Raw genomic sequence first — 13078 nt, 5'->3', positions numbered from 1 at the left:
CTATATATTCAAAACAAAAAAGGCATAGCCCGGTTGTTGATTTATACACAATTAGTGCAGTTTGTTTTTTGGGTGGTTTTTTTTGTCTTTTGTTTTATTTTATTTTATTTTATTTTATTTTATTTTATTTTATTTTATTTTATTTTATTTTAATTTTATTTTTTACAAAATATGATCCTGGACTTCTGCATGAGAAACACCTGCAAATGAAATTGCAGATCTTGGGGTCTTGCGTCTTTGTGATGCTTATGCACACTAGGTATTGAGAGTCCTTGAGCTAAAGGAAGAGACAGAATTTAAAGAAAATCCTCATTCAATGAGAGCTGCTCTATATGAAGATGTCAGCAAGGCAAATGGGAAGGGGTAACACCTTGCCTGGGAGGCCAGGTAATGCTTTAATAAGCCAACCATTGAGCTAGACCCCAAGAGGATGATGGATACCTTCTTTAGTGAAGAAGTAGAGGAAGTTCCATCTAGATTGAAGGATACCATGGTCAGGGGAATGGGGTGATGAAATGATTCATGATTTTGGGAGACATTCTACTATGTCAGGGTGTAGGGTTTGTAACAGGGGAGTGATAAGGAAAAGGCTAGATAGGTCATTAAAATGTAGATACAAAAGGGACTTGTATGCCGTACTAAAGAATTACCACTCAGAGTCTAGGATTAGAGAAAAGGGAAACATGAAAATACACAATTACAATTCAGTTCACAGCATGCCACAAGGATGGTGCACAAAGACACAGCCTCACCTGACTTTAGTTAAATATTGAGAGTTTCTGGAAGAATGTGGCTTTGTTTCCTCACATAAAGAAAGACTTGTCAAAATAGAATCATTGTTATTAATTTATATACTTTCCCCAGACTTTGTTTTATTTGTTTAAATTTCCAAAGTCTGGTACATGAAAATAATCCTTTAATAAGTAAAAAGTGGTTCTGGAACATTATGCAATAGAGGTGAGATTCCATTTCCAATTTGAATGGGGAAGAATATAAATCACCATTAACACATAGCCATAGTGCAGTTTGCACCAATGAATTCAGTCTCAAAGTCAACTAGAATGGAGTACTGAAATAATTAGAAATTATACTGATGTTTACAGAGCTGAAATCTTACTGATATTCATGAATTATGATTCATCCAAAAAACTAATGTGTATAAGTTGGAATTATGTCCATTTCAAACTAGGGTTCAATAACTTCTATGCATTTGTACAAAAGCATGTAACAGCTCATTTAATAATGTCATGTATCACTGAGCCTAATTAATCAGTCACTTGAAGGTCTTATTTATAGAAAATAATTGCTATGTTCTAATGATAATTCCATGCAAAAAAACCCCAGAAGATTAATGTTTTTGTTATAAAATTGCTCACCCTTCATTTATGTAATAAAGGGTCAGAGTAAGCAAAAAATACAAGCTGATTTGGAAAAAAATGATTAAAGAGAGTCTATAAAAATAGACCATTTTCAGAAATGTATGTGTAGTGTTGAATCCAGAAAGCAAAAGTATATCTAAATGTATTTCTCTCTCTCATTTGGAGCATGAGGTTGTACTCTCAAAATACCCATTTTCTATAAAGCAGATCATTGCAAAGCTGATCATAATTCTACACTAGATGCCTTATATGGACCATCTATCTTGATCATTAATCTATGAGCAGAACAAATATGTCACTTCCCTCATGAATAATCAGCTTATATTTCATCCTGTGAACATTAAATACCATCAACTGAAACTTAAGAGGGCATGTATGGTTATTTCATGTTTCAGAGTATTTCAAGAAGATGAAATCTCTATCAGCATTGCAACCTTTATGAATATGAAAAGGGGGAACTTTATGTCTGTGCCTTTATTGATTGGACAATTACCCATTATTAATATTTACTAAGTGCCTGATATGTACCAGGCACTTATCATGGGGCTGTCTCAGGTTATCTCATTAATACTTGAGGTAAATATTATTATTGCCATATTAAAGGTGAAGAAACTGGAGTTCAGAGAGATTAAATGATTTGTCCAAGATGACACAGTCAATGAAAATGGAAAATAGCAGCTTTCAGTGTTCAGTTCAAATACTTTTTTTTCTGTATTCTGTGTATCATTTCTATAAGAAATACTGATTTTCCTCCAAATGGATCCAAGAATGGATTGTGGACTTTTTCTGTCTCATAACAAGTTACCTTTGAGTGAGAAATTTATATCTTTGACTTTCTTAAAGTAAATTGTCCAGGATAACTGCGAAGGGTTATTTGTTCTCTCCCTCTCTCTCTCTCTCCCTCCCTCCCTCCCTCTCTCACTCTCTCCATCCATCCATCCATGCTCAATGTATTTGGTTTACTAGTTAATCTTGCAAGGCACAAATTTATATTCTATTTATAAACAAATACGGCCACTCTATAACACAATACTTTTCTGTGTAACACTATTGGTTGGATTGAATGAATGAATGAAATCAATGAATGAATTTCAAAAATATTTTAAACTATGCAAACTTGATGGAATTCCAAAGATACTTTAGAAATACATATGTATCTAAACATTGATCTTCTCCCTTGTTAGAACTCTGTGAAAGCCAACATTTCCATGCTGACATTTGAGCATGAAAAAAAGGTATTTGCATTTTAGTTGAAACATGTACACATTTAAAAAGGAATGTATTTCATATAATATTTTGTAGCACACACACAAAATTATCAACATATGTTCAATGTTTAAGAGAGTTTCATTTATTTAAATTTTTTTATTTCTGCATTAAGAATGTATAAGTTATGCAGTTGAGTTTAAGTGTTTCATGTGGTTTATTTTTATACCAAGTTTTTATTTACTAATAATTTCGACAATAGTGAATTCTCAAAAGAGAACATGATCATATATGTGAGCACTGATTTCTAGTATAATAGTTAACTTGTATGTTTCAGTTCTCCAGTTGCCCTCAAAATAAAGGCCAATTTCTAAATGGAAAATTCTTGAATGGAAAACAAAATTTATAAAAAATGAACACATAAGGGTGGTTAAGTAATTTAAGCTATATATTTTTCATATTTAAACCTCTTATTAATTACAGTGGTATTAGTATTTGTGATTTTAATCTAAAAACATGAGATTAAGAATTTTAAACTATACATAGGTGGATTCACTCATAATTAGCAGCGATAGTATGTTTTCCTTCCTATGTTTTTCCTGTATAACTGGATGTATCGTAGTTGTGTTTTATATCTATCTGTTTTAATAATTCAGAATATTTCATTTCTAAGCCCTTGAAATTAATTGGTAGCAGCCCAATAAATATTATGAGTCTTCATTTCTATCTACTTGTAGTATTAATCGTGGCAGTGCATTGAGGCCACCATTCATTTGTACAAATTAGTTACCAAATTCAAGCACATTTGGTTGCTTTTCAAAATGTATCAGTGTGTTGCAATCATAATCTACATACTAGGTTTACAGGTTTGTAAGTAGTACTTTCATGGAGCTTTATGAAACTTAACAGAAGGCTTTAATCATCATGTAAGTAGATATAAAAATAAAGAACTACCAATTCGAAATTTGAGGGTGGGATCTGGGCTGAAAACTTAACCTTTACTTGACAAATATTTCTGGAAATACAGCATAAATGTACAACATAACAAGGCTTCAGCGAAAATGCTTAGGAGAACATTTTTTCCCCAAAATTTTCACAACCTAATAAGCCACAGTGTTCCCCAATGCATTGCTAAGAGAATGAGTACAAGATCCAATCCCTTTAGCCAGTGCCCCATATTTTTTAAAAATGTTTTTATTTATTGTTGAGAGGGAGGGAGAGAGAGAGAGAGAGAGAGAGAGAATGAATGAATGAATGAATGAATGAATGAATATGTAAGCAGGGAGAGGTAGAGAGGGGGAGACACAGAATTTGAAGCAGGCTCTAGGCTCTGAGCTGTCAGCACAGAGCCTGGGGCTCAAACCCAAACCCAGGAACCATGAGATCATGACCTGAGCCAAAGTCCAATGCTCAAATGACTGAGCCACCCAAGTGCCCCAGGAGAGCAGTTTTAAGAGTAAAAATTTTAAGAGTACTTAAGGGCTAAAAATAGGTAGTTATAAGTCTCTCATATTAATACATTAATCAAACCCCTCTATCCCTTCTCCTAAAATATCATTTTAGATATTTAAAAAGAAATATTTTTAATTTTTTTTATATTTGAGAGAGACAGAGACAGTGTGAGTCGGGGAAGGGCAGAGAGAGCCGGAGACAGAATCTGAAGCAGGCTCCAGGCTCTGAGCTGTCAGCTGTCTGACGCTTAACTGAAAACCACCCAGGTGCCCATAAAACATTATTTTATATTTTTTTATTTTTATTCAATTTTGAAAATAATTAATGAAGCTTTAGTTAAAACTCATCCTCATCTATCTGTCCTACTTCATAGACACAGATCTTACTCCAGAATCAAGAAAAGATTGAAGTGAAAGACAACATAGTATAAACTAAACGCAACTAGAACTTATAAATGTGGAAGCTTTAATCTTTGGAGGACCACAAAGAGCAATGGTGTATTTGTAACGTGTTTAATGATCTCTGGTAATTTTTATATCCTACCAAAGTAAACAGCTGGAAAATTAAGCAATGTGTGGATTTTTAATAAACTGCCTCCCCTATTTTTTTTCCCACTTATACCAGTCTAACTGGTTTGATGATATGAACACATCTTCTAGAGCAGAGCTCTCACTTATATTACTGCCAGTATCTCTATTTGTAACAAGTGAATGTCCAACACATTTCCTTTATGAGCTTGGTTAGTCTCGGTAGCTCATGAACTAGCCTGATCCATCATCAGTGTGGTTTCTCCCACCACACAAACACGGACACCAACTGCTAGATTGTGAAGCACCATAGAAATGTGTTATTATGTCACAGGTGGGTGCACTAAGAACTTGCTTGGAAAAAATAGTTTGATTGTGGTGATGATATTATTTAGTTTTCTAGAAACCGCATTTCATCCTAATGTTGTCTATTGTGCTCACTGCCACTTGATTAACTGTCTTAGTAAACTGCTAACATAGTCTATTTAGGGAAAAATGCTCCTCTGTCCACCAAAAAAGAACTGGAATTTTCCATACCTGATTTTCTTTCTCGTTTTATAATTGATCATTAATAAATTAATCTGATCTCTTTCCTACCTCTTTTACTTCACTTCCTTATATATTGGGGTTTTTTTTTCCTCCAAGTATTTTTTAGTGTCTACAGTCTTGATATCAAAAGGCCAAAATGTGCACAATTTTACTAATAATTACATATTGTTTAATAAGTCATTTTAGCTAACATGTTATATCTTGATTTTATATATGTCCCAATTCCTAGGAAAGTTATATATGCTATAACCACCACAGTAATTAAGGTCCAAACCACCAATAATTGTCATTTTAATGAACACTTCCACAATTGTCGCAATGTATTTAGATACCTTGAGAGCTAAATTTTCTAAAATATAAGGTGGAATAACAGTGAACTGAAAATTAAATAACCAGGTTGTGTTTAAACTGAATTTGTTCACTTTATTCACATTTCAACATTATTAACATGTAAACGAAACAAATGTAATAAAATGATAGTTTCTGAAATAATGAAAAGTATAGAGCCAACAATACAGTCTACTCTCTCTAGCTAAATCTTGTATTATTTTAAAGTTCAAATATAATATAACAATATAAAAATCACAGATGCATTGGTCAGTTACAATATTTTTAAGCTGTCAATCTGAATTTCATTCATATCAGAAAATAAATTTTTTTTCACTGCTCCCATTACTGTCACTATAACTAGATATTCCTTCTGAAGCATACACAAAGTTTTACAAAGATATTTATAGCAAGATATTCTAAGATTATTCATGTTCAAACACAGTCATGTCATCTTTGAATTCTTTTATTCAGTAATTTATTCATTCAACAAACGTTTACTGGATGCCTGTTTATCTTCAAGGGACTGCTTTAATTGCCACCATATTATTTTGGATATGGGGCATAGCTTCCTTAGTAAGGAGATCCACAATTCAGTGGCCTAAACAAGAAACAAAGTTTATCTCCCTCACATATAATAGACATGCACAAGTAGGTGGGCTCTGCTTCATGGCGCCATTCAGGGATCTAGGCTACTGGAATGTCATCGGTCTTAGTTTGGCTGCTATGACACAATACCATACATGGGGTGGCTTACAAGAAGAAATTTATTTCCTAAAGTCCTTGAGGCTGTAAGTCCCAAATCAAGGTGCCAGCATGGTTGGGTTTGAGTGAGAACTCTATTCTAGGTCATAGACTTCTGTCTTCTTCTTGTATCTTCACATGGTAAAGAAAGAAAGAGCATGAGAGCTCTCTGGGATCCCCTTTTCAAGGGCACTAATCTCACTCAGACGGGCTCCACTCTCATGATCTAATTACTTCCCAAAAGTTCCACATCCTAACACTATCACATGGGGGGGTTAAGATTTCAACATACAAATTTGGGGAGACAAAAAGATTTGGTTCACTATACCATCATTAACACAGTTTTCCAAAATAGTTCCAAGTCATTCACATTTCCAATCAGTTACATAAAGTTGAAATGAAGTAGAGGACAAAGGAATTTACTTTTATGCAGATCATTAAAACATTTTTACACATCACTCTACATCTATGCTAGGAAATATAATTCTGAGATAGTCTTCCTTACTCAAAAGACAAATGGACTTGGAAGGGATAACTAGAAGTCTTCTCTGTCCAACCCTCTGGCTATGCACATACAAGTGAATACACTTCTTCTCATTAAAACAAAGATACCTACCTACTACCCAAGAGAGAAAATCCAAGTTCAGTTCTAATTACTGCAGCCAGCTCAAAATCCAGAAACTATGGAAAATATACAAAACTACATTAGGTTTTGATATGGTTCTTTGAGGTCTGACAACCTATAAAATGATGAGCAGATTGTCTTTGCCACTCTCAACTTTCTTCCCCATACATAATACCCAATATAAAGTGGTGGAAAAGGAACAGAATCGCACAATAGAAACTTTCATTGGGAAACACTGAAGGCTCCATAGGCAATAACAATTATAAAATCCGCCAAGTAGACATTAAAAGACACCTAAGCAACCACGCTGAAGTAAGTTTTTTGGGTAGTGCATCTGGCAACCTTGTGCGTTTTTTCGTGTTTGTTTGTTTTTGTTTTTTTTGTTTGTTTGTTTTTTCTGGAGATCATACCAGATTTACTAGAAGGTTCTTCTTTATCCTAATGGATAAATGGTCTTAATCCATAGCCGCATCTGTATTGAGTCAAGTATAGTGTGCCCTCGTTGGGGACTTAATTTTTACAGCCAGCATGCTTGTACATGTTCAGGAACCTAAGGAATGTTCTAGGGATCATACGTGGCAGTGAAGTCTAATGGGAAGAGGTGAGGGCATTTTTGAGCAACCCTCATCTCTTCTTTCTGTCATACAGAAACAGCTGACTTCTCTAATCCTGCCAAACCACAAGTTTCTGAACACTCTTTCATTTTAAATTATAGAACTCACACATAAATCAGGCAAAAATAACTTCTCTTAGCAAAGTTCTTCACTTCTGTTTCTTCTGGAAAAATGGCCCAATCTTATTTAAGCACATGACTTTTGTAAACCTTTCTAAAAACAGCAGGATTAAGAACATTTGGGCTTTGTTCAGCTTTTTCCTGTAGTGTCAAAATATATGCAAACCTATATGCAGCCTACTGTTCCAAGTTCACAGGCAATGGCATAACAAGGCCTATTAGCTTTCTACCCTACTATAATTTTTCTCCTTGTACTCTCCACTCTCCCACTAAGCTAATGCCCAGTATTTGGGGATTTTAATGGCAGTTGTACACTTCTCCATACTCATTTCTTTGACCAATTGTTGTGACAGAGAGATTCAAAGTTCAGTGGCTCAAACAAGATAAAAACCATTTTTTCCCCCACAGCAATCCCTAAGGTAGGCAGTGGTTTACACTAAGTCTGCTCCAACATGATCATTTAGAGACAGAAGTCCCTCTCATGTTGCCACCCATGACTTCCTAAAGTACTGTCTTTATTTGCATGGTAACTGCCAGATCATTACTTTGAGTGCCTTCTACCAACTAAGGAGATGACTGCACAAGTCCAAGATGAGCTTGTCATTGAATTGGAAATAACCTCAGGGTTGCCACTCTGACTTATGTGTACACCCTGTGCTTCCTGACTTAGTCACAAGGACACATCTAGTTGTAAGGATAGGTGAGGGATGTATTTATTCGCAGTGCAGCCATTTGTCCATGCAAATGTTTTCTGAGGGAAGAAATGAGAAGTAATGTTTAGACAAGCAAAGGTATGGACTCTGACAGAGACCACTATGCTTATTATCTGTTATTTTGCATTATCCATTATTTTACAAATATCTGATATGTTCCACTTTCCTGTTTTTAGAGTAGCTAAAAGTTAAAACTCCCTCTTGTTGTGGATGTATCATTTAGGACAGACAATAACTGTAGTTTCTTTGTCATGGTCTCTCTCTTTTTGCCATCCCTTACCTTCATCAATTAAAATTGAAACTGAGGGGGCGCCTGGGTGGCTCAGTCAGTTAAGCATCTGACTCTTGATTTCAGCTCAGGTCACGATCATAGTTGTGAGATGGGGCCCCATGTCAGGTTCTGTGCTGAGCATGGAGCCTGCTTAGGATTCTCTGTCTCCCTCTCTCTCTGTCCCTCCACCACTAACTCTCTCTCTCTTGCTCTCTCTCTCAAAATAATAAATAAGTAAACATTACAAAATTCAAATTGAAATCCAATGAGAAACATAATAATGCCACTAGACAGAGTTTGGAGCTAGTGGTCTTCATACAGCACTTTGCGAAACATAGGTTTTTTCAAGGAAACATGATTGATTGTGACAAAGGGAAAGAGAAGCTGCTGTCGATGCCCTCATTTTCTCTTCATCCATATAAATGGGAGGAATGCTGCCTGTTAAATCATATTCTCATGACTTCCATCTCTTGATCATCCAGGGAATCAATGTAACATCTCTCAGAAATTTGCGACACATGCATGAGGGTTCTCAATGAGGCTGTATCACCCCTTTTAAGCTAAGTATGTGAAAGAAGAGAGAAACGTCCAGCCACTAGCCAATGGCCTTAGACCAAGGGTGGGAAGAAACACATACTACCATACATTTTTTCTAGACCTTAGTCTCAAGGGTGGGAAGAAACACATACTACCATACATTTTTTTCTAGATAATTTGTGTATAGATATTCCGGGCAATGCAGGCTGCACTCAGTAATCTCTTTTTCCCAACTACTTTGTACTAAAACTGAGTAAGTGAATTCTCAGTTGCCTCCCTAATTTCTCTCTCTCATTTTCACCTCTAATACATAGACTTGTATTTTCTTTTTTGCTTCTCTTTTCCTTATAATCAATGAAATCTAAAGTATTTAATGTAATGAGACCTACAAGATTGCCTTGAGGGATAATGACAACCACAACATTTTAGGCCTATCTCTCCTTTCAACCTAACCCTTTGGTATCTGTGGCTCACCCTCAGCCGTTATATAATTTGGTATTTGATCTTAAGCCATTTTCTTGCCACACTTCATCACTGGACCAGTGGCCCATAGATTTAATAAAATTCTTAGAGGAGACTGGAACTCCAAAGTTAAAATCTCTGCTTTTTATTGAACACTTGGGGAAGAGGATTATTTTATGTATGGAGGTGTTGCTTCCTAGGTAAACATAAATGAGGATCTGAATATTCCAAGGTAGAGTAAAACCTTGGTTTGTGAGCATAATTAGTTCCGATAATATGCTTGTAATCCAAAGCACTTGTATTCAAAGCAAATTTCCCCATATGAAATAATGGAAACTCAGATGATTCATTCCAAAACCCAAAAATATTCACATAAAAATGATAATACTGTAATATAATACAAAATAATAAAGAAAATTAAAAATATAGCGCAAAATAAATTAACCTGTACTTACTTTGGAAAACCTTCATGGCTGGTGTGAGGGAGATGAGAGAGAAGATTATTGTAGGACAACTTTCACTATCACTAACAGAATCACTGCTATCTATTGGCTCAATGGATCTTTTTCTGCATGAGGGCCATTGTATCTGCTCACACAGATGTTGACTATAGTTTAGTATTAAGAAACTTTTGTCATATCCTGTATTTAATGTAGCTGGTAATAAGGCAGCAGAGGAAAGGGTCTATATTTGCAGGCAGCCTGACCTAGAATGAAGCAAAGCATTCCTAAGCTTACTCTTATATGGAAAAGCAAAGGGCTGCCCATAGGTGCTTTGAAGTGACAAAAAAATCCACTAGTGTCATTTCTGGGCACCTTCCAGTGTTCTGAAAAATCACTGATTTCTGCCAAACACCATGGCCTGAGACTGAGCATCTGAATAGAGGAGACAATCACCCATAATCCCACAGCAAGAGAAGAACGACTGCCTCAGTTGTGATCATGTGACATTGGCAACACGTAATACTCATATTGCAAGACATCACTCATTTATCAAGTTAAAATTTATTAGAAATGTTTGCTTGTCTGGTGGAACACTCGCAGAACAAGTTACTTGCAGTCCAAGGTTTTACTGTACTTAAAAGGAATTCGTAATCTTGACATTATTTATAAATTTATCTTATATACTATTTAAAATTATAAATGAAGATTCAAGCAGAGGATGTAAAATGAAGGAGCTTATTTGAGGGGAAATATCATATATCATAAATTATAAATATAAATGTGAATACATTAATATAGTAATTTATTCTGAGGACATCTCAGAAGTAACTAAAATGGCTAAAGGAACAGTAAATGGCCAACTGTTTCAAATGGTGCTAATGTAAAACGAGGACCATGTCTTGACCACCGGATTTGAAAATGTCAGGATATTGACAAGAGCTGTTTCAGTGGAGACAACAGCCTGATTGGAATATCTTCAAAAGCATGTGGAAAGCAGTAAAGAGAGTGAACAGTTGCCTCTTTTCAAGAAATTTTTCTGTAAAGGGACAGAGAAAGGGCAAGTCACTAGAAGAAGATGTGGGGGTGAGGGAGGACTTTTTTGGGAATGAGAGATATATGAAATGCTTGGATGCTAGTGAGAATGGTACCTTAAAGGGGGAAGTACCACTGCAGGACAAAGTGATGACAACTGTAGTGGGGGAAGCCTGTTAGTAACTTGAGTAAGAAATGAAGGAAGGACACCTTCTTGTCAGTTATTGAAACACAGAAACATGTAGCAAAATATTAAGTAAAAATAAACAGCTTACATATTTGAGAAGTTCATGGACATGCCGTTGAAGGGCTAGAGGGGAGTATAAATACAATTTCAGTGTTTGGAAGTAAAGATGAAATTGATGCTTAAGGTAACAGCATTAAAAGCCACATACAGTTGACCAGATTGTCATCTTGTATAGCATAGCACTTTTTCTTGGAAATAGACCTTTATAACTTTCCTCTTGACAAATTTTGAAGTATGATACTTGTGTTTTAAGGAAAATTTGATTTATAAAATTGGAGGTTAGAGATAAAAAATTTCTGAGGTGGCATGAGAAAATCATAGCGCTCCTTGTTAGTAACCTGTATGTCTTACAGAGTATTTTTTAGGATTGTGTTTTATGCTAGAGGTTCTTGGGATATTACTTTAGCACACATTTTGCTTTCAAATTCCATATGAGTTTCTGGGTTGATTCCCCCTTATTACAGTAGCATTGATTGCTGTCTAAATCTGTTGCAGTGTGCCTGAATACTATGACTACGGTCATGGAGTAAGTGAGGATGCCTATGACAGCTACGGTAAGACGTTTTCTTTACTAAAACTGTAAAATCAGAACATCCATCAGTCACTGACAACTCAGAAATTACTTCTATCTTTCTACCCCCAGTTTTTACAGAAGTCCAGACTAAATTGATTAATGTAATTTCAGGGTGAGATCTGACGTCCAACAGCCAGTCCCAGAAAACTGGACAGATCAATTTTGATCAAAATTTCAAAAGCAATTAATCACAATCATAGATCGTTTTCAACAGCAACAGTGAGCATTTTGAATAGTGTCTTACATGTTCCACTGTGCCCATTGTCTGACTCATTGATTTGACAACAATGCTGTGTCTTTCCTGCTGTCACAAAGATCATCAGGGCAATATACAGTTAAAATATTTTACAACTTTTAAGGGCAGAAAATGTGGCTTTCAAGTTATTTTTTTATAGCGTGCATAGGCATAGTTCTTAAAAGTGCCACATAATGCTTGGCATGAGAATTAATCAAACAGCATGTCAATCTATAAAAAGAATTAATTTCAAAAAATACACCATTTAGTTAAAATACTTAAAGTTAATTGTAATTCAATTCAGTAAGATTTATTGAGTATCTGTGACATATCAATATAGTATATCACTTTTGAAACGTAGTTTTTCATCCCTTAAAATCTATATGCAGTATCACCAGTTAACCACCTTGAAAACACTCATGTAATTTTTTCAGCCCCCAATTTTTATTGAAATAATACCAAGACCTCTCCATTTCTCTTTATGGGGAGCAGTAAAAGAGATCATGAATGTTGCCTCTGTGTTGGGGCTCCACATTATGAAGGTGCGGTGCTCCATAAAGATGCGGAAGGGAAGGTCCAGAGCTCAGTAGGAAAGGAGGAAGTGCACCCTCCTTGGAACTAGAGTTACCAAATAGACTCAATTCTCTAAGGCAATCATGAGGCCAAGCTCAGAAATAGTAGAAAAATAAAGCACCCCCACAATGATTGCCATTCATAAGCTGATTACATACATATATTTTATCATTTAGTTTTTCATAATAAGTTGAACTATTAAGTGTTTTGAGCTCCATTTTATAATGAGGAAACGGAACAACAGAGGTTAAGCCGATATGAGAGTACAGCCATGAGGCTCGACTTCGGTTTTTATATTCTCATCGGTGGTTGGAACGCTATTAATTGCTGCTACCATACATGAAGTACCTACCTATTATGTCTCTGTACTGAGCAATTTGTAACGAGGATTAGAGATAACAGAAATAATCCTCATTCAACATTATATGTATATCTATATAATCTAGTCC

General features: G+C 35.4%; 1 protein-coding gene across 2 annotated transcripts in view; it reads left to right on the top strand.

Annotated features, from left to right (window-relative positions):
* The window catches only part of KHDRBS2 (KH RNA binding domain containing, signal transduction associated 2), a 591209-nt gene that overhangs the window by 559786 nt on the left and 18345 nt on the right, over nucleotides 1-13078 (top strand). For both annotated transcript variants that reach the window (XM_047859593.1, XM_047859594.1), the window contains one exon: nucleotides 11743-11801. In XM_047859593.1, coding sequence (XP_047715549.1) covers nucleotides 11743-11801 — 59 coding nt within the window. The remainder of the gene's footprint in view (nucleotides 1-11742; nucleotides 11802-13078) is intronic.

Source organism: Prionailurus viverrinus, chromosome B2 (genome assembly GCF_022837055.1).
Source record: "Prionailurus viverrinus isolate Anna chromosome B2, UM_Priviv_1.0, whole genome shotgun sequence".
Taxonomy (NCBI): Eukaryota; Metazoa; Chordata; class Mammalia; order Carnivora; family Felidae; genus Prionailurus; species Prionailurus viverrinus.
Note: the sequence above shows the minus strand (reverse complement) of the source record. Positions and strands in the feature narration are given on the sequence as shown.